This window comes from Andrographis paniculata, unplaced genomic scaffold (genome assembly GCF_009805555.1).
Source record: "Andrographis paniculata isolate CXL003 unplaced genomic scaffold, ASM980555v1 Contig75END, whole genome shotgun sequence".
Lineage (NCBI taxonomy): Eukaryota > Viridiplantae > Streptophyta > Magnoliopsida > Lamiales > Acanthaceae > Andrographis > Andrographis paniculata.
Genome location: NW_026137612.1, coordinates 235,939 through 257,219, shown reverse-complemented (window position 1 = coordinate 257,219; position 21,281 = coordinate 235,939). Strand labels below are relative to the sequence as shown.

The following is a 21,281-nucleotide window of genomic DNA, read 5'->3' as shown; positions in this document are numbered from 1 at the left end:
GTGTTAACTATAACATGACCATATTTGTTTCAGTATTACTTGCCATATAAACTTTCTTTATGATCACGTTAGCTTATTCTGTTGAAATTTTAATTATTTTTTAATGAGACCAAAAATAAAAAAATAAATTTAATTGAGACCAAATTTGATTTTTACTCTCTCTTTTATATAGTATTTTTTAATGTAATAGTTTGAAATTGAAATTGAGATTGAGATTTTAATTTTACTTTCAATTTAATAATATTTTAATATAGTGTTTCGTTAAAAGAAAAAATATATTTAAAAAAAATCTAATTATGTAAATTAAATAATTGTAATCTTAATGTGCATAAATGCGAAATGAATACAAATATCTTTTAAGTTATATTCTTTAGTTTTAAACTTTTATGGTTGGTTCTATATTTCAATTGCAATAATTTAAAACTTTTGCATCTTTCTTTCCTTTATATTCATATGTGTATATATATATATATATTATAAAAAATTATTTCAGAATTAATGTTCGGAGATGGAGAGAGTATTATCCAAAACAAAAACAGGGATATTTCATTTAATTCACTGTTTTAAATTTAAACTTTTTAATAAAGGCTGTTGAAACGAAATGATTCAGCGGGTTTTGAGTAATAAATGCGTCTCTGTAACTTCTCTTCTTTTCTCTCTGCATTTTTCAGTCTTTTTCATATTCACCGCCTAAAAATGCTTCCGCCAGAAGGATAAATCAGTAGCCGGAGTTCTCTTGCTCAGTTGCCGCTCGTTTTCGCGTAGAAAACTCAGCGGCGGCAGGAGAAGGCGGAGCTGTTGGCGGTGATTAATTCAATTTCGAGAATCGACACCGCTGGATTGTCGATTAAATTTGGGATTTTAAGATGCAGAAACTTCAGGTAGTTACTCGCGTTGTTATATTTTTTTGTGTTTGGCGCTTACAATTAGATACGATTTCGATGCACATAGATTCCTCCATGAGGAGAATCGGGGAAGTTTTGGAACTGGAAAAAATATATATAGGTTTTCCTTTTCTTGATTGGATTCCAGTTTTTGCTTCACGACATAGAATCTATCAGGAAATTATAATGCATTTCGCAGTCTCGTTTGATGTTACTTAGCTAATCTATTGTCGTGTATACGAATTCATCAAAGTTTGAAATTAGTCAATCGAGGAGACAATCAAATTCACTATTTGATTTCGTTTGACTTTGCTTCTGAAATGATTAGTGTTGTTTCAAGATAGAGACATTTATGCATCTTTATTTTCCGTTTTATTACTTGTAATTGTTTCTTTTCCTATTACCATTAGATAAAGTATTTGTCATAGCTTATTAGAATTCTAGAACAATGGTTTCAAGACCATATCATCTAAAAACTTAAAAACTAAAAACTTAAACTAGCAAGGAAATGTATCCTGAATTAAGTATTTATGGTCATTTAACATGGTATCATATCGGGATGTTGTTGTTCTAGTCCCATCGCCCTCCCTCGTGAAAAATTGTCACCATAAAAGGCTTGTCTTTCATAAATCCACCTTGCACATAAGTGTATTGGAATGAGACAGTCATTCAATACTTATTTTTAATATTAGGGTACAAGTATTCATAAAAAGATATGATCATAGCTTGTTGGAGTTAATTAAATTTTCTGCCACTAAAGGTGAACTAGTAAATTCTCCCGCATCATATATCCACACCACGCCACTCTTTAGATACCAGCAATAATCAGGGCATCGTTTAGTCAACCATGTTATCCTTAATTGATAGTTGCTGCAAAAATGTACACGTGGAGTCAACGTGTGGGATATAACTCGCATCGATGAAAAGGAACAATTGCTATTTAGGTAATCTTTAGGTTAATACTCTTACAACATGTTTACTTATAGATGATTAATTAAACTTCGTGTCTAAATTACAATATGAAGAATGATTAATCAACCGTAGTAAACATGCTCTTAGGGTAGCCTATGTTATTGGATTATAGAATTACTTTGTAGGATTACATAATACTAAGATAAGTATAACATAATTTACAATTAATTATTTTTCATCGATAACTTTCTACATGAAGACTAATTAATCAACCATTCTAAGCCTGCTCTTAGGGTGCGTGGGGTGCGTGTACTTTATTGGATTATATAATTACTTTGTAAGATTACATATAATTTTGTTTTGGGATCCGGTAAGTCCACCCTAGCTCGATTCAGTTTACTACACTTATGAGTTAATGAGATAAGTCTTTATTTGGAATATAGTTATTATATCATATAAACTAAATATTCTCTTAACTGGACTTTTTGTACATATGTGGAAATGTTATAGGATAGAAATAATTAAATTCAAGCTAAGTTGATGTTGAAGCAAGGCTTCATGTCTCAAAGTTATATCATTCCTCTTGCTAACAATATGTGTCTACTGAGCATTAGAAGTAATTTAGAAATTTTGTACCTCTAATTTGGTGCGAAGGTTTGAATTAATTGAAAATGAGATAACTGTGACTTGAATAAACACAAATAATACATGGTCAACGAAGAATCTTTGACAAGCAGACAAATTTAGGTATACAAATCGAATGCTAATGCAATGATTCAATACCATTAAATCTATGAACAAATTATTACGAGAATTCTAGAGAAAATCAAATGTTTTTGTGGTTTTAATTTTCTAAGGTCTTACAAATAATATTTGAAATTTTGGAATCAGTAAAAATATCCCTTAATGACCCTACAAATCAATCACTCTGACCCCATATAAATTTGGGTTAGCAATTAACAACTCAACCACTGACCTCCTGAGGAATCACTGTTATGCTTCTATATTATCTAGTGACCATTATTCACTGTGCTGGCCAATGACATTTTAGCATTTGATGAAAACTCAATTTGGATTTCTCTTATATTGACGTTGTATTTCAATTGTCACGCTGTAGATTCATAATAAAGAAGGAATCAATGCAGAGAAACCAAATGTTGGTGAGGAAGCAAGACTGCCAATGCAAACAGAGTCTAATACCAGAAAGGGAAATCAGATGCGGCAGAAATTTAAAGTGAGTGGTTTGCGATTAATTCGAAAGTGTGTGGTGCTTGATGTAGCTTCTTACTTACGTATCTACCTTGTAATGATTTAGCGTCCTCCAAGGTATTTTCAATGCCAAGCATGTGATGGGAAGATCAACAAACGCAAGAAACGTAAATCTAAGAAGCAAAGAGCATGCTACATTTGTGGTCGTATTGGACACAAAGGAAATCAATGCAAACAGGTGTGTCCGATGCTTCAAACTTTTTGGTTTTTGTAGTTTCCTATAATCATATTATTTCATTTAATCGTCACATGCTGTAAATGCTTGGGTTTGATAGAAATATACTGCTCATACATGAAGGAAAGTCTTTTGATAGACAAAATAAGTTTCCATCGATGATATAAGTTGTCCTTGAAATGGAAACTGTCAATTAATTGATTCTCTATCTGTTGTAGAAGGTTTTTATAACTAAAAAGTTGTCCTTGCAACTATGATTCTTGCCACTTTTCCTTCATTCTCTCTTCGCTGACACTCGGCAGGTGAACGGTTGCTTCATATGTAATAAAAAGGGACACTTGGCCATAGATTGTCCGTACAGAAATGCCGGAACAGGCCGTGCTTTGCAATTTTGTTTAGTATGTGGAGGTTCTGGCCACAACATGTTCTCTTGTACCAATGATTATGATTCCAAAGATCTCGAGGTACCCGTACAGAATCTCATCTCCAATAGTCTATTAGTTTTGCAAGCTATACTCCCTCTGCTTTATAGAAGTATTATCTATTCGACCATTTTATTTAATTTATCAAAAGTGTATTCATACTATATTTAATAAAAAACGTACAAATCTTATTTATTGTACTCATACTTTATAGTGTGATTAGATACTTTTGGAATTTTGAAAAGTTTCGGTAATAATAAAAAGATTGAATAAAGAATAAGTATTTAATGTGATGCTTTGTATAGAAAATAGATATTGAATGCAATATGTTTTAGACCGTTTGAGTAGTGACGAAAACACTTTTGAAAATTAAGGGCTATATGATGTGAAAGGTTTATAACATAATGAATCTGTTTCTTATTTTCATAAAGTTTATTTTGCCGCAGGCTATTGAATGCTACGTTTGCGGAAAAGCCGGTCATCTTTGTTGCATTGACAACAAAACCGAACGGCTAATAAAAGCCACTTGTTACGGATGCGGACAGCCCGGCCATTTTGGTTGGGTAAGAATCTAACACTGGTTTGTGCATTAAAAAAAAATATATGCAGCAGCAGAACTTACACTTTTGATGAATTCAATTCTTTGCATTTCTGAGTAGAACTGCCCACAAGTGAAAGATGTTTCCAATAATTCGCTGCGCCCGAAGATTAAAGTGAACGGTTTTATCAATAAATCGTCAATTAGAGTGAGTGATCGTTTCCATCAACCAAAAGTGAATGGTTTTGTCAATAATCCATTGCGCCCGAAGATTGAAGTGAGCGCTTGTTCTCAACAGCTATGCGTAGAGGTTCTTGAACTTCAGTCGATCGGATTTTTCTTCAATGCCATCTAGTGTAATCACAAAGCTATGCAACTGATGCTGCTCTTTTTTTTTTTTTTTTTTTGTAATGTTTTCTCATAGGCAATATCCATAGATAAAGACGAAGTTGGAGCTAAACCTAAGAAGATGGAGATGTTGTGCAGAGATCCTAACAGGAACGAATTTATGCCTGCTTCTGGAACTAATCTTGGTCGTTCTCGAGTAAACAGCCGGTGGGGGCCACCAATTGTCGTCGCCGGCCCATATAATCATGGTGAAGCTGCAAGACATCCTCATGCAGGTCTTATTCCGTCGTATCCTCCGGCTCCCCTTTATTATCCTCAAAATGGTGGCCCGATCCATCGAATGATGACTCCTCAACACCCTTACCCTCAACCATATGAGAATGGTAGTCTTAGCAATCGGCGTGCAACGTTCTTCCCCGGAACTACAGGTCAAATTCGTTATCCCGCCGGAGGAGTTCTTCCTCATCAAATAATGGGTCCTCCTCTTCTGCCAACACAGAACCATCTTCCTCCGGTATACCCAAATTGGAGGAGTTGGAATTGATTTATTGTATTTGTGCAACAGCCAACAGGTAACTATTTCTAACAGAATTTTTGTGTTTAATTTGTTTATACATTTGAGATTATGTACTGATCAGCACAACATAAGAATATATATATGAAATGAACAAATCAGGTTGTTGGATTCTCACTTTGATATTTAGATTTGACATAAATTATGGATATGTGTAGTATGTATATATTCCCTTAAATTCAATGTTTGGCTTTAATTGTAACAGTTGTATCTACAACACTTGGTGATTGAGGATTATGACTGACTTCCTATCATCTATCTGTTTCACTATCTATGCATCGTCTTTAAGGCAGGCTCTTCTTCTTATTTGCATTTTGATAGCTGTCAACTTGTTAATTTGTTATTTTTAGTGTTTTGGATTTATTATTATATAGTTATTTAATGTAAATAAGTTGTGAATCTAAGATTTACATAGAAGATATATACTGTATTGAATTTAAAATAGAATGTTGGGAGGAAAAAAAAATTGCTTTGTATATTTTATAATGCACAAATAATTTTAAAAATGCACACTAATTTTGTTATTGTCTGAGAGCAACGAAGAGGGAAAATTATATTCTATTCTAGTTTGAAATTGATTTAATATAAAGTATTGGTTTTTATTATTATTTAAATAATATTTTGATATAATATTTTTAAAAATTAATCTACTATTAAAAATTAAATAAGTAATTATTTTGTTTTAAATCACGATCAAACACACAAAAGGGCAGATGCAAGCAAGTTTGTCTCTTTAGGGTGATTCTGAAAAAATTTTTATTTGAATTTAGTATAAAAATAATGTTTAATAAGATATTTTATGAAAAAAAAAAATGTATTTTCTGTAAACAAAATTGCAGAATTTTAATAGTAGAATTTGAAAAATTTTGGCAAAAGTAACACATGCATGCAAGGGCTTTCTTATATTTACATCTCCCCTCCTACTATTTATTAAATCCCTCACGTAACATAACATCACATCCTCTCGCTTCCATGGAACCAAACATACCATTATAGAATTCGCCCTTCTTTATCAATGAATGTTGATGAGGGGATGTGTTATTGTGTTGAAGTCAATAAAAAAGCTTATTTATTACTCCATTAAATTAAACATGTTCATAAATTCTAAACTCTATATATTTATAAAATATTTATAAAAGAACTTCAATTTAATCCTGAGAGCGCATTGGTCGCGCGACTGCTAGTTCCCATATAATAATAATAATAATAAAAAACTTCAAGTAGAAGTATTCAATAAATATATTAATATTAATTAAAATATTGTTTTATTAGTTCTATATATCAAATTAGAATAGACTACTATTTTTAATTTGATTCAGAAATGTGTTCGATATGAAATATTCAAACTGTATACTGAACCCTAGAGGACCAGGAAGAAACCGGAGAGAAATTTTTTTTTATTTTTTATTTTTTTATTTTTATTTTTAAATAAACAAAAATATTTAAAAGCCATACAACAAACACAAACTAACAAATAAATGTAGATTATAAAGGACATATTCTAGATAATATTGTTAATTTTCTAAGCAATTGAGCAACTAATAATGTTCTTTTTTTTTTTTCCCTAAAAACACATATTTTCATTAAGATATTGCATTAAAATGTTTTTTTTTTTATTTAAAATATTACATAAAAAGAATAGTCTCGCCTAAACTTAAAATTTTCAAAATTATTATTCAAAAAATACTATATATAGTCACATTCATGATGAATTATCACTCAAACATACTAATGTACAACTCATTTATTATATTCTATGCTATATATTACGGTCAGAGTCCGTATACTTAGAATATCGAGATGATATCAACTCTCGTTGGAAAGAATGTTAGAACTTTAATTTATAGAAATGAAGGATTAGTCGACTTAACACTAATTAGTTTTAAATTGGAATCCGAATCCATTGTTAACATAATTCTACCACAACCTCTTAACTTTCTATTTCCTGTAAACTTAAAATATTCATCTTCCAGCTGTTAGGTCATTTTGTCCTCTTCTATTTCTCTAAAAGTTCTTAAATACTCTTAACCTTAAAAAGCCACTTCAAACTAACAAGAAATATAATATTATACCATATGGTTACATCTCACATCAAATAAAGAATAAACTAATTCCTTCCCATAATCATTGACTCATTCTTTGATATCTAAATTATTAGTTTGTTAACTTAGCTGTCCACATTACCCTATTTCAATACTCCCAAAATTCAACCAATTTCAGACACAGATACATACATATGAGTAACCAATGAAGCATAATATCACAATATAATAGTAAAACTAAAGATTATAGCATGATTATACTATTCTATTTATGTATACTGAAAAAACTCAGTCATCTTCGGTTGAGACATCAATTTCAACTAGAAATGTAGCTTTCAAGAAGACTTGCAGAGTTAGGGAAGATGCAAATTATTAACACAATTTTGGTTCAAAAGCATAATTGCCAAAACCCAATCTGTTAAAGCCACAGAAAGGTAGAAAAATCGAAAGTGCAAGTTTATGAAATTTGCTTACCACAGAGAAGTTTTGCTCCAAAGACATGGCAGCAGGTTGGTTTGTCTCTCGAGGATCGAATCGGCTATGCAGAAGCTTTTTCTCCCAGCCAATATTCCTAGCATTTACTAGCTCAGTGTTATTTTTTATCTACATATCAAAGCTTCAAAACCAGCATGCTAAAAATACAGATCCTCAAACAAATGTGAGAACAGCAATACAGCAGTATCATGACAGCAAGCTTTTCATTTCACAAGAACCAAACAATGGAAAAGAGAAAAGAATTATTAACCTTCATGAGTCGATAGAAGAAGGCGAAACCTCTTCCTCCTTGAATGGCAGTCTCGGCAGACAGCATAAGCCTAAGGAAAAGGCTGAAACGGGCTCGACTGGTAAGAATATATTTCATTCCTGTGATCCTGGATCAGGCAAATGGTTAGAATCACACATCGTGTGTCTGTTGTCTCTATTTGGTTACAGGCTACGACAACAACAAGTTCAAAGATGTTTTCCACGACAGGGATCTCTTTAGAAACGAGTATGACGGCATGAACAGAAGCTTAAAGATATATGTGTATCCCCACGAGACAAATGACACATTTGCTAACATATTGCTGCCGGTAGACGCTGAGCCACAGGGAAACTATGCGAGCGAGAGCTACTTCAAGAAATCCCTCTTCAGGAGTCATTTTCTTACAAACAACGCCTTGGAAGCAGACCTTTTCTATCTGCCCTTTTCCATTGCTGGCTTGAGGAATGACAAGAGAGTCGGGGTCGGAAGGATTCAGGATTTCATCAAGAGCTACATTCGACACGTCAGTCAGAACTACCCTTACTGGAATAGGACTGGTGGAGCTGATCACTTCTATGTTGCTTGTCATTCTGTTGGAAGATCGGCAATGGAGAAAGCAATAGAAGTTAGACTAAATGCAATCCAAGTAGTATGTTCTTCAAGCTATTTTGTGTCCACCTATGTTGCTCACAAGGATGCATCTATCCCGCAGATTTGGCCTAGGAATGGGAAACGTCCGATGCGATTGCCATCAGAGAGGTAACCAATCTATATAGTTAGTAGTACTAAAATAACTTTTCTTGGGGATTTTTAGCATTAGCTCGATGAATTAGTTCAACGACTATTTAATTTAAATGGTTAAGTTAGTATGACAGATGTGCATATCTAATGCAGACATTCAAATTTGCAAGAAAGTTAAGAATGATAGAAGGATATATCATTTTATTTCATTCATGCAATTATAACTCCAAAGAACTAACAATTATCCCGTCAAACAAACTGCAGAAAGAAGCTCGTTTTCTATGCAGGAGCAATGAACTCACGAGTTCGTGAATTCCTAGTAAGGGTTTGGAAGAACGACAACGATGTATCCGTTCATCAGAGGCGTCTTAAAACACCATATTCAGAAGCCCTTTTGGGGAGCAAGTACTGCATACATGCCAAAGGCTTTGAAGTAAACACAGCACGTATAGCAGATGCTCTGTACTATGGTTGTGTGCCTGTGGTTTTAGCAGATCACTATGATCTCCCTTACACAGACATTTTGAATTGGGACAGCTTCTCTGTTGTTGTCTCAACAGAGGATATCCCTATGCTCAAGAAAATTCTTCAAGGAATCAGTTACGGAGATTACTTGAAATTACAGAGGAATGTGATGAGAGTGCAGAAACATTTTCAGTGGCATCAATTTCCACTAGACTTTGATGCTTTCTATATGGTTATGTATGAGTTATGGATCAGAAGAAATCATGTAAGAATATCACTGAATTCTCTCTAGGCATATATTTCTCCTGATTACATTCATTTACTTTATTGAAATTCTTCCTTTCCAATCATATATTTCCTTATTTTTGAAGACACAGACGGTAATTTTTGTTAATGTATAGGGAATAAAAGCCAGTATGTTCATATATATTGCTAAAAGATATCTGATATAACTATATATATATATAGTATAATACACAGAGGGTAATAACTTATAGCTCATCTTAAGTGTATAAGCATTGTTTGTACAGAAGCATAGATTACATACTGTTGTTAAAAACTCAGATCAGAATGAATGAATCAATCAACAGAATTTAACATGATGAAACTTTACAGAAAAGAAAGCAACCTTGTATTGTGTATAGATGTTGAACTAGGCACCATTCTTCTGCTGCCATGGATTTAGGACACCCACGAGGACAATCGCAATGACAATGAGAAGGATGAGAATAGCTATACACATCCATTTCCGGGAGTTCTTTTGCAAACTTTTGGCCCTCTGAAGAGCTTCGTTGGCAGACTGTACATGGTCTACAGCTGAATAAACCTGGATAGTGTACAGAGGGAAGTTGGCAAAAGAGTTATTTGATTCTAGTGATATGGTTGTGATCATTAACGTACCTGTGACTCTATGTTGTTTATCATGTCGCCTTGTGTCTCCACCAGCACAGCTAAGTCGAGAAAGATCTGCATGAGATGATACAATAGAGACATAAGTACTCTTTGTGGCATGCACCGCATGCACCACCAAAGAGTGTGTTTAGTGTTTTAGAGTGATACGATTCCCCAAAACTATTAACAAAAGAATACTACTACAATATATAATATACAATACATACATATAATAATAAAAGTCAACAAAACATCATTCATTTCCTATAATACTTTGATAATTCCTCATACCTTACAACAAAAACATTTGAAACTAAGAACACTAAACAAACACACTCAAAATTTCAGTCCAGTTTTATCAAGGGAACAAAATAAATGATACAGAGTTAGCAAAACAAAGAAGAAAAAGAAAACGGCAGATAAAAGGGCGTGAAATAGAACTATTAGAAAGTTTGTATTTCCATGTCATATCTTATTTAGTATGATTGAATAGTAAATCGATAATTTATTAGTAGGGTAATCAGTGCATTTGGGTAAATCATTTAAAACTATTCTCTTTGTTATTTGTATTCTTTCCTTCCACTGTACATTGAAGATGTAATTGTTTCTCAGGGGATATGAAAATGGAGTAAAATTCTTCTATGTCATATTGTGCACAGCCCATGAAATCTTGATTGAGATGATTATTATAAGATTTCATTGAAGTTTCCAATTTGTTTCTAGGGCACATTTTCCCTGCTAAGCTTCATATGAAAAAGTCAGGCATGCAATGCAAATCTCATCTAAAATTTTGTATTAGGTGTATAATCTCACAAATATTCAGTAAAATGGTTGGGTATTTGGGGTATCAGAAAACTAATTATAATCTGTATTTGCTAACGAGCTTATCAGTTCAGAACCTTACATTGAAGGTCACATGAACGATATTATTATCAAAGAAAACACATGAAAGATATGGGATTATTTCATCTCAACCTTGGGAAACATATTATACTTTCTGATAAACAGGAGCTTAACTTCTAAATCTTATGAATATGATCACCAATCAAGATGGGAAAACCTAATATACCTGCTGCAAATCCAGAAGCCTCTTCTCTAAATCTCTCACTGCTTCATGTCGCTCTTGAATTTCTGCCACGGTGTCCATTATCTGAAATTGAAATGGCGTCATTTACACAGATACTAATATACTATGTGCTACCTAGTGTTTGCACATATTTAGTCTAGTGTTTTGTGTAGCTGACACAAAAATATGTGGCTCTCCAATTAAATTTCTCTTGTCATGTTTCTTCTATATGCCAACAATTTTGCATAAAATACAACAAAGAAGAAGGATTGGAAAATGGAAGAGGATGGGCACGCAAACAAATAGGAGTTTTCAGACACCTGTCCTCAGCCTTGCTGGCAGATTGCATTCTGAAAAATTTGCTCACTGTCCCCAGTCTCTATCAATCTATCAACTGTCTGAAGATGAATTCTTTCAGTAAATGAAAATATGTTAACAAGTATTTAATGAAAATTAAGGACTTCTAGCTTCACTTCTTCATCAGGTCGAGTTCCTGTCACTGTAAATCATGTCAAACTAAAAATGTCAGATTGTTTGTAGACTTTGAAATGAATGTAAAATGGATCCCTTTCCTAGATAAGTATTAATACCTGTAAAAGCACGGCTTTCAACAACTTCCCGATACTCTTGTTGTATGTTCCCTCTAAGAGTCTGCAGGTGTAATTTTCAAGGAAAATTGCAAAATAAGATAAAGAGTAATAGTGAACTACACCTGATGTAACAGTAGCTAATTACCTGAAATTCAGACATCTTATCTTTGAATTTCTTCTTCAAAGCCCTGCATCAGAACATAAACAGTGAAGACTTTAATTACTCTTTTAGTATTTAGTATGTATGTATATATATATATATTACTGATCTATACATCCATGACTATTAAGTAAGAGCTGTCAATTTTATAGAGAGGCTTTAAAGTAGCCCATGAAAATAAATAAGCAATGACTGAAAATATATATATATTTTGGATATAAACAATACTCAAGCCCTAAAGGAATTTATCTATTGAAATGTTATAGTAATGTCAACTTCACATTATAAAAAGAAAAAGAAAAAGAACACGTGAATAATGATAATGAATCAATTACTTTTAAGTGCCATCACACATATGAGATCAAAATAGTTCAATTAGATTTCCCCAACTAGATGAGCTGATTACCTCCATCCAGAAGCTTACAATTTCGCAACGAGATATAGTAAGAAAACGTATGAAATTGTTGATGGAATGCAATCTCCTGCGTTTGAAACTTTTAGGAGGAATGACATTTCACCCAAACTAATATGTTTAAGACAAGGAGTCTGCAGCCAGTTAATCATTTGATCTTACATTGACAAGAAGATATGGATTATCAAGGGAAACAGCCATGCAAAAGCAATATAAAAATCGTAAGAAAATCACACCAGTTCCTAGTTGAAGTTGTAACCAAGTCATGCAACAGGAAGCGTAAATTACACTGTTGTCACTGTTCTTGATCTGTCAACGCCCGACCCTTTTCCGCATCCAGGCTTTTGTCTATTGGCTAAGTTCTATGAAGTAGGGAAAAGGAGAATCTTGATACAATTACCAATCAATATGAGAAAAACTCATTAGGAAATGCAACAGATTCTTCACCTCTTTGTCAAGTTCTTCAATTCTTGATTTAACATAGCGTGCAATTTTTCCAACTTCATCTACATCCTTTTCCATCCGCTTCTTGATTTCTGTACAGTTAAATTATTAATCATAAAAAATGACTAAGATGGACATACACACAAGGGAGGAAAACATAGTGAATATATAAAATGCAGTTACGCAATTCCCAAACTTAGCCAACACAAGATATAAGCTGCATCAATGGTAAATCATATCTTTGGAAGGTATAACATTTACTTTAAGGTTAAGTTTTCTTTGTGATGGATAAAACAGTCCCTTATTATTTACAAACAGCAATATTAAAGGCTCCAATACACAGTAGAATATACATTTGTTGTTTAACTTGTAATAGTTCTCTTAGCCGAATGAAACAGCCTACCTTTCATAGAAGCAGCCTTGGTCACTGACTTTGATTCTTCATGAGCATCCTACAGTTGAAGGATGGAATTAAAATGATTTCATCAGACAAAATTACGAATTGAAGTAAACTTCATGAATACTCTCACTTAAGTGATTCATACAAGACGTTCACAGTCATACAACAGGATGGACTAAGACTATGTGGCAACAAAATCGTGACGGCTGATATGGTGAACTTTACCATTATAGCTAGCAACAGGCCAGAAAAGAAAATAAAAATTGTTTGCCAAACACTACAATTTTATTTAAATGGTCAAGTAAAATCAGAATGTACCAACTATAAAGTAGAGAACCAAAACATACATTAGGAAAACAACACACTGTAACTACATAATTCAATGACATTGGAATTCAGGGTTCGAAAATGATAGTTCTTAATGTTTATTCATCAGGTATCCTTCTCCCTTCAACAGAGAAAATGAAAAATAGAAACAAGAAAATACTCACATCCATTTTTCAACCTCAGAATGAAATTTAAAAAACTTCACAAAAGTAACAATAGAAATCCAAGCACAAACCTGAAGCTTTCGCAGCTGAGTATCAAGTTTTCCACATTGTTTATCAATCTCCTGAACCTGAAAGCATGAATAAGACACAAGTCAAATTGGGAATTAAAAATTTAGGAAAACAAAAAATCATGAAGACATTAATTTAAATATAGCAATCTATATCCTATGGATTAATAAATAAAAGCTGATGTAAAAACTGTTGTACATGATCATCATGAAGCAATACTGTTTCAAGCTATGGCCACCTGCTTAAAGAAATTCTGCAAGCCTAAATCTCCTGAATTTGTATCCATTCCCATTTCAACATCGCTATATCTGTTAGAGCGCTGCTGTGGGATCGCAGAGGAATCCTGCAAAAAATAAATATATATAAAAATGCGCCATAGAAAAATAAATAAATGTAGCAGGAATTATGTTGATTTGAAGCATATTCAGAAAGATACATGAAAGAGGAGAACTTCATTAATCAATACTTGTAGTAATCCATAAAGCATTTCATATTCTACACCTGACTTTTTCAGATGCTAGAATGGGAAATTAATGAATATTTTAGATAACCCCAGCTAATTTGTGGGGTGTTCGAAATTCCTCAACCAAGTGAAAAATCTTGGTCAACAATCACAAGGAATGATTTTGGCTGGCTTTAGATTAGTGGTCCAGCAAGGCATAACAAGCATTCTTTCAGAGCTCTGTCGTCTTTCTTGTCTTTTCATATGTTGAACAAACAGAGAAATTTCCAACATGGATGGTAGGATTGCAAATATTATCACAAAGCAGAGCGTCCATGTAACATCAGTTGTTATCTCTTATAATGTCTTTTCTAAAATGAAAATCCTCTTCACTTCTCTTGTGTCACAAACACCAACCAAATCTAACAATGATGAACATTAAGTTCTTTTCGGCTTCCTGTATCTCCATACAATCTTCACATATGCATCTATTTCCATAAATACTCTACAATCTACACAATGGAGACACATGAATTAGTAAAATTTTATAGCTCTAAAATGTCACCAGAATCCATGCTGTGTGGGTCCCCATGCATGTGGATAATATATACTCCTTCCGTCCGGGATTATGCCACCTTTTCTTGTTTGTTTATTTGATAAACTTATGCACAATTTATTTAGAGTAAACAATTTTAGCCGCCCAAAATTTATTACTCCTACTTCAATAAATATGGTAACCAATTTATTAGTACTATTATTTTACTTACCCCAACTATTTTTTTGTAACTTATTTTTCATAATACTCTACTTTACAATTTACCTACCCCACTTTTACATTAAAATACTATGAGTATTTTTTAGTCTCCCTGTCCGGGCAATGCGGCATAAAAACTCGGACGGAGGAGTATTAAAAGTTACCACATGAAAATCATTCCATAAAAAAGATGATTATAGACACCAACTCAGAAATCATTGAGGATCACCAAACTACCTAGTTTAGTCAGGTATCACAATGTTTGAATTTCATCAACTCAAAACAGGATTCTTTGATTTCATCTTTATGCATGCCTATTGTAAATATCCAGCTATTAGTTAAGAGCTATTGCAAATTTCAGGTCTCTGGAAATGACTAGAGAAGGCAAATTTTGGGTTATCTTTGCCCAAAAGAGCAGGAAAACAAACACTCTAATCATTGGAGCTATATATTAAACACTTGAAACTTATTTTATCAAAAACTCTATACAAAGGAATGAACTCATTTTGCATTGAAGCATAAAATACAAAATCTTCTTAAACAATGCGACATGAATTTGCCAACATTAAAGATAACCTCCACTCAAAAACGCTAAACAGATTTACGATTACAATCAACTCTGTGTGTATACAAAATCTATTCAATCGTAAATACAAAAGTATGTGCACGTCTATGGAATCAATTCATTCATGCAATTCATAATATGACAGTGGCAACACAATCTCTCCTTTTTCATCCTAATTTCAGCTGCTAAAAGCTGCCGCATGCATTCTCAAGGTTTTCAAAACCTAAAAATTTCAAATAACAAAGCACATTATTCTCAACAAATGAGCGCAAAAGAAAAACAAAAATAAAATTCTTTGAATTATAAAAACGGAAACAAAACAGTATCTCACCGTCAACAGATCATTCATTTTGGAAGGCGGTGGTTTTCGAGAGAAGAGAGAAGAATTGATTCAACGAAAGATCTCCTTTCTCCTGAAGAACAATCAAAGGATTCCTTCGTCTCCGTCTCTCTTCTCGATTCTTCACCCTGTTCTTCTTCTTCTTCTTCTCTTCCTTCCTGTGTCTTCGTTTCTTTCTTCTATATATATATTCTTTGTACGCGGGACGTAGAGAGAGGGACGTTTGATTAATGATTTAATATATCATAAAATAAACGGAAAAAATAAAAAATATTCCGTTGAAATACAGAGATCTCAATATAAAAATTTATTATTTTTAATTCCATTATAAACAAATTTATCCATTTTATAAATTCACGGCTGTGTTTGTGTAGTCAGCGAGATTCTACGAGATATCCACTTCAAATAATCCTCGTATTTAATTCTCACTTGACCGTCAATTTATTTCAATAAAGAAAATTGGTACAATTGCACTTCACCCCCAAACAAAACAAAAACCACAATTACACCCACAAAAACATCAAACAACCCCGAAAAGAGACACAAAGTAAGTAACCTTAGTTAGCCTTAACAGCTTTCGTTGTGAGCCCGAACTCGAAAGGGAAAAGCGGGTCATAATGCCGGTCGCCGACGTTCATCGGAAGCTGATCGACGGTCTTAAACCAAGTCCTTGGAAGCTTGCCGGAGAAGCCGTAATCACCGAACAAAACATCGGCAACACCCTGTCCTTCGGTGCCTGGCAGCCATGCAGCCACCAGAGCATCCATCACCGGAAGGTGCGGCTCGATCACCACTGGTCGACCCGTCACGAGAACCACCGCGCATTTCACCGACGCGCATACCATCGAGATGGTTTTTAGTCCTTCGGCGGGGAGCGTCAAGTTCAAGCTGTCTCCGAACGTCTCGGCATAAGGAGGCTCTCCCACCACGACGATCGCGTACGAGAACTTGTTCGACTTGACGAAGGATGAGTCCGGCGACTCGTTGAATACGACATCGGTTTTTTTATCGACGGTGTTCTTGATGGCGGTAAGGATAGTTGTTCCTGATTCAAGAACACAATGTAGGTAGTTGTAAGTATATATACATATATATATAATTAGGAGAAGGAGACTGTGATTTTACCGGTGGTGATGTTGCCAGTTTTTCCTTGCCATTCGATTGTCCAGCCGCCACATTGGTTGCCGATGTTGTTTGCATGAGTTCCGGCGACGAGGATCTTTGTGGCCGTCTTAGGAAGCGGTAATAATGGTTTGTCGGCGTACTTGCCGTTCTTGAGGAGTACGAGCGATTTTCTTACGGCTTCCCTCGCCAGTTCGCGGTGTTCCTGTCGAATGTTTCCGGGAATTTGTAAGCAGAGGATAACAGGGGAGGGGAGAGAGTTTGGAAAGTGAATTACCGGATGTCCTAAGTACTTAGCCATGGAGTTGTCTGCAAGGGGGTGTTCGAACAGACCCATCGAGAATTTAACTCGAAGAATTCTCTGCACGGCGTCGTCGATTCGGCTCATGGGAATGAATTTGTTCTTCACCAGGGTGTGTAGGCCGTTGATGAAGTCTGTGTAGTTGTACGGAACCATAATCTGCGTAAAAGCATATATTACTGCAATACCAATACCAAAACCAATTACCAAATGCAGTTCATATTATAATAATTCAGTTACCATGTCGATTCCTGCAGTGATTCCAGCCATGATTGAAAACGTGTAGTTTGCTTTAGGTGGGGAAGTGATTCTGTCAATTCCTTCCCAATCGGAGATGACAAAGCCCTGCAGAAATTGATTTTGTTTTAGAAAGCTTGGTTGTTAATTTATTTATGAGCAAAAGGATTTTTAGCGAAATTACTCTGAAACGAAGATAGCCTTTGAGAACGCCGGTGATGAGATCACGATTTGCGTGCATCTTAATCCCATTCCAGCTTGAATAAGAGACCATGACGGTGGACACACCTTTGATGATCGAAGGGGAGTAGCCGGCCATGTGGATAGCAAGCAAATCGTGCCTGCTAACCGCGGTGTTGTTCTCGTTTATTCCTTTCGTCGTTCCGCCGTCGCCGACATAGTGCTTGGCACAAGCAGCCACGTTTTGTCTGAAGAACATAACCTAGTTTCAGAAGAAGATACAAGAAAGGCCAAACTCAAGTAGCAAAATAGCGATGTTCTAAACGATGAAAGGTTGAGGAACTTACTGCCCAGCGAGGTAGGGGACGCCCTTGTATTTAGCCGGTACTTCTCCTTGTAGACCTGAAATAATCTCAGTCATCTCACGAACGACGTTTGGATCTTCGCTATAGCTCTCATAGCACCTGCCCCATCTCGGATCTCTGCAAACCTGTTAATGGAACCAGATTTTATGAAGGAACTTGGATTTCTACAGAGGTTGATGCATTGTTGACTCCAATCACATTACCGCGATGCAAGGAGCAAAAGCATAATTGATGCCGGTAGCTCTGGTTTCACGAGCTGTTGCAGCTCCAATTCTCTTCACCAGATCAGGATCTCTGCCCAAAATGAAACGATGATTTCAATCATTACTTGCCTATACAAAATCGAAAGGGGAATAGACGAGAAAACGCAGTTTAATGACTTGCCTCGTTGCACCTAGACCGACATTGTGGGGGAAGATCGTTGCCTTATATACGTTGTTGTTTCCATGAACTGCATCAATGCCATACACCATTGGTATCCCAAGCCGCGTGGACAGTGATCCCCTCTGGAAATCATTCACCATGTTGATCCATGCCTCGGGGGATGCCTGCGGTGCTGGGACGCTTCCTCCACCACTCAACACGCTTCCTGCACAAAATTAGTAAATACACCGAAGAATCCATGAATCAAATCTTAGGATAAGGAAGATTTCTAGAAATTCAATGGTGGTAAGTACCTATGCCGTATTTCTTCATAACTTCGCGTGACGCAACTGTTCGATCTATCTGCGTCATCTGACCTATCTTCTCCTCTAAAGTCATCCTGCTCATTAAGTCCTTGATTCTGCTAGGTATCGACCGTTTCGGATCTTTGTACAGTACGTACTCAGCATTTCCTACAGCAATCGAGCAAATCAACAACACCACGCCAATCGCATACACCGAAGCTTTCCCCATTTTCCGCCGCGAAACCAGAATTGGACTGAATAACACACAAATTCCTCAATTAGTTCTCAAATTTACCACAACAAACACCAGAACACCAACACGTTAAAATCGCATTCAACTAAAGCAGCCATTCAAATCGATAAACACTAAACAGCAGCTCCAAACCTCACTCACTCACTAACACAAACCGCATTCGAATAACCACACCACAAAAACAAAAACTAATTAGAGATACAATTAAAAATGCAAACAACAGCAACATACAAAGAAACACTCCACACAACACGCAAAACAAAACAAAAAAAAAATCAACCGAATTCCGCACTCCTCCCCACCATCACAACAGCTCAAAAAGCATACAAACACGAACGCACGATCACATCCCCATTACCTGTATCCAGAGCACGAGAGAAAAGGGTATGGAGGACCAGAGGATTTGTAGGGAGAAGAAATCGGGTGACATTTATAGAAGGTCTGATTCCAGAAATCTGCGGGGCCCACCGAAAACCCGGTAAAGTAGAATATTTTTTCGTCGTTTACTGCAGTGACCATTTTTAGCTGCACGTAATCGTAAAATATTTTGATTTCGATAAGCACGTGATTACTTAGAAAAGGACAAATAAGTGGCGTTAATTGGGACATTTATGTTGTACTTATGTCAAATTTAGATAATTATTTTGTCAAATTTAGAATATTTTATAAAATTTTTGTTTTATTTAAATATTTTATAAATTAGTTTAATTATATATAATTAAAAAAGTTGTGTGAATAAAAATTTATTCCCTAAAAGTTGGGAATAAAAAAAATTAGAGTGTATTTATTTGTGAGATTTTATCTTTTATTTTATCTTTTAAAACTTTTTTTTCATAAACAATATCAAATTAAATATTTATTTTTTTATTTATTATACTATATTAAAATTTAATTTTATATTTATCAATATATATTTATATCATATCAAATAATTAATTTAATTTAAAATTTTACTATTAAAACCAAAATATCACAAACATATAGACGTACCTATAGAATATACTAAACATTTTTATGTACTGTCAATTCTTATTCTATTTATTTGTGCTATATGATACTGATTAATTGCTAATTAGCATTTTAACAGCACCCTTGTGGATTTTAATAAAACATTAATATACATTAGTATAACATAACATTAGACTATACGCTTTGTTCTCTTTTATTTTATTTTTCCAATTTTTAATATGTAATCTCACACTTTTTTTATAAAATTGTTTAATTTTATTTTATAAAATATCATATTAAACTACTTCGTTAAAAATACCATAAGAACAAATTCAAAATCATCTATTAATAATATGTGGGTCAAAATTTGGGAGGAGAAAAAGGTAAAAATAATACAACCTTATAAATCATTTGAAATTATTTTTGTTTAATGTTTTGGTTCTAAGTATAATTTTTTATATGATATATAAAAAATTGTGTAATTTGTATAAAAATAATATTTTATATTGAATGTTGATATTGTGTGAAATGATAAGATATAGTATTATATAATTAGTAGATAATTAAGAATATATTAGTGAAAATAATTATCTTATAACATAAATAATTATAAATTAAGATTAAGATAACTAATTAGTTTAATTAAAATTTAAAAATATATAAATTAAAAAATTTAAAATGAAATTAAAGTGTGTAATCATTTTCCAAAAAAGGAAAGTGACATGAAACGTGGAACGGACAGAAACGGCAACGTGGACATGGTATATGGGACGGAGAAAATATATATTAAAAATCACATCAAAAAAAAAATGGTGGAAGAACACACCCTCTTCCACCCTAAGGGTGTCTTAAAACCTCGTTTTATTTTTTAATGTACTTTTAACATTTAAAATTAACATTATTTAATTTTTACTATTTTTGATAATAATATATTATTGTTGAACACAAAAAAAATAATAATAATTAATAATGGCAGTAGGATTCTGGATGTGTCTGAATATAAGCCAAACGATCCAGATGTCGGTTGAAAGAGTGAGGTCGGGCGAAGAAGGAGATCAGATGGTACGCAGTCGGATAAGCAGGTCAGTTGGTTTGCAGTCTGACCAAAGGAAGTTGGTCGGTTGATCTGCAGTCCGACCAAAGTAAATTGGTTGGTTGGCCCACGGACGGGCCAAGGTAAGACGGTATGGTAGCTGAGTCAAAAGGAAGAAACCATCTTCAATCGACATCAAATTCAAGAGAATTGTTTTTAGAGATCACCACTTTATTTTCCAATCTTTTATTTTATTTTTCTTATTTTACTTATGTATTCTACAGTGTTTAGATATTCTTAATCTCATGCACTAATTATATCAAATTCGAAGATATTTCCCTACTTTCGAATTGTACTTTTTATTGTTGAAAAATCGCATCAACAATTATTATTATTTTTTTATAAAATATCATATCGAAAAACTATTTAAAAAAA

General features: G+C 34.0%; 3 protein-coding genes and 1 pseudogene across 3 annotated transcripts; 2 read left to right on the top strand and 2 right to left on the bottom strand.

The window, feature by feature from the left end:
• The first annotated feature begins 604 nt into the window (after window positions 1-604).
• On the top strand, window positions 605-5,267 carry LOC127266294 (uncharacterized). Its single transcript, XM_051296486.1, has 7 exons — window positions 605-881; window positions 2,914-3,030; window positions 3,112-3,243; window positions 3,543-3,704; window positions 4,109-4,225; window positions 4,322-4,510; window positions 4,625-5,267. Exons 1-7 carry the CDS (start codon window positions 867-869, stop codon window positions 5,090-5,092), a joined length of 1,200 nt encoding a protein of 399 aa, XP_051152443.1. The 5' UTR covers window positions 605-866; the 3' UTR covers window positions 5,093-5,267.
• Window positions 5,268-7,663: 2,396 nt separating this feature from the next.
• On the top strand, window positions 7,664-9,407 carry LOC127266255 (probable glycosyltransferase At5g03795). Its single transcript, XM_051296442.1, has 3 exons — window positions 7,664-8,009; window positions 8,098-8,668; window positions 8,915-9,407. Exons 1-3 carry the CDS (start codon window positions 7,664-7,666, stop codon window positions 9,405-9,407), a joined length of 1,410 nt encoding a protein of 469 aa, XP_051152399.1.
• A 337-nt stretch (window positions 9,408-9,744) lies between these two features.
• On the bottom strand, window positions 9,745-14,259 carry LOC127266296 (syntaxin-132-like; annotated as a pseudogene).
• Window positions 14,260-16,100: 1,841 nt separating this feature from the next.
• LOC127266293 (uncharacterized) lies at window positions 16,101-19,279 on the bottom strand. Its single transcript, XM_051296484.1, has 10 exons — window positions 19,224-19,279; window positions 18,622-18,866; window positions 18,329-18,533; window positions 18,148-18,238; window positions 17,927-18,069; window positions 17,584-17,827; window positions 17,403-17,507; window positions 17,139-17,321; window positions 16,865-17,066; window positions 16,101-16,784 (listed from the first exon to the last, which is right to left on the bottom strand). Exons 2-10 carry the CDS (start codon window positions 18,839-18,841, stop codon window positions 16,297-16,299), a joined length of 1,881 nt encoding a protein of 626 aa, XP_051152441.1. The 5' UTR covers window positions 18,842-18,866; window positions 19,224-19,279; the 3' UTR covers window positions 16,101-16,296.
• Window positions 19,280-21,281: the final 2,002 nt, after the last annotated feature.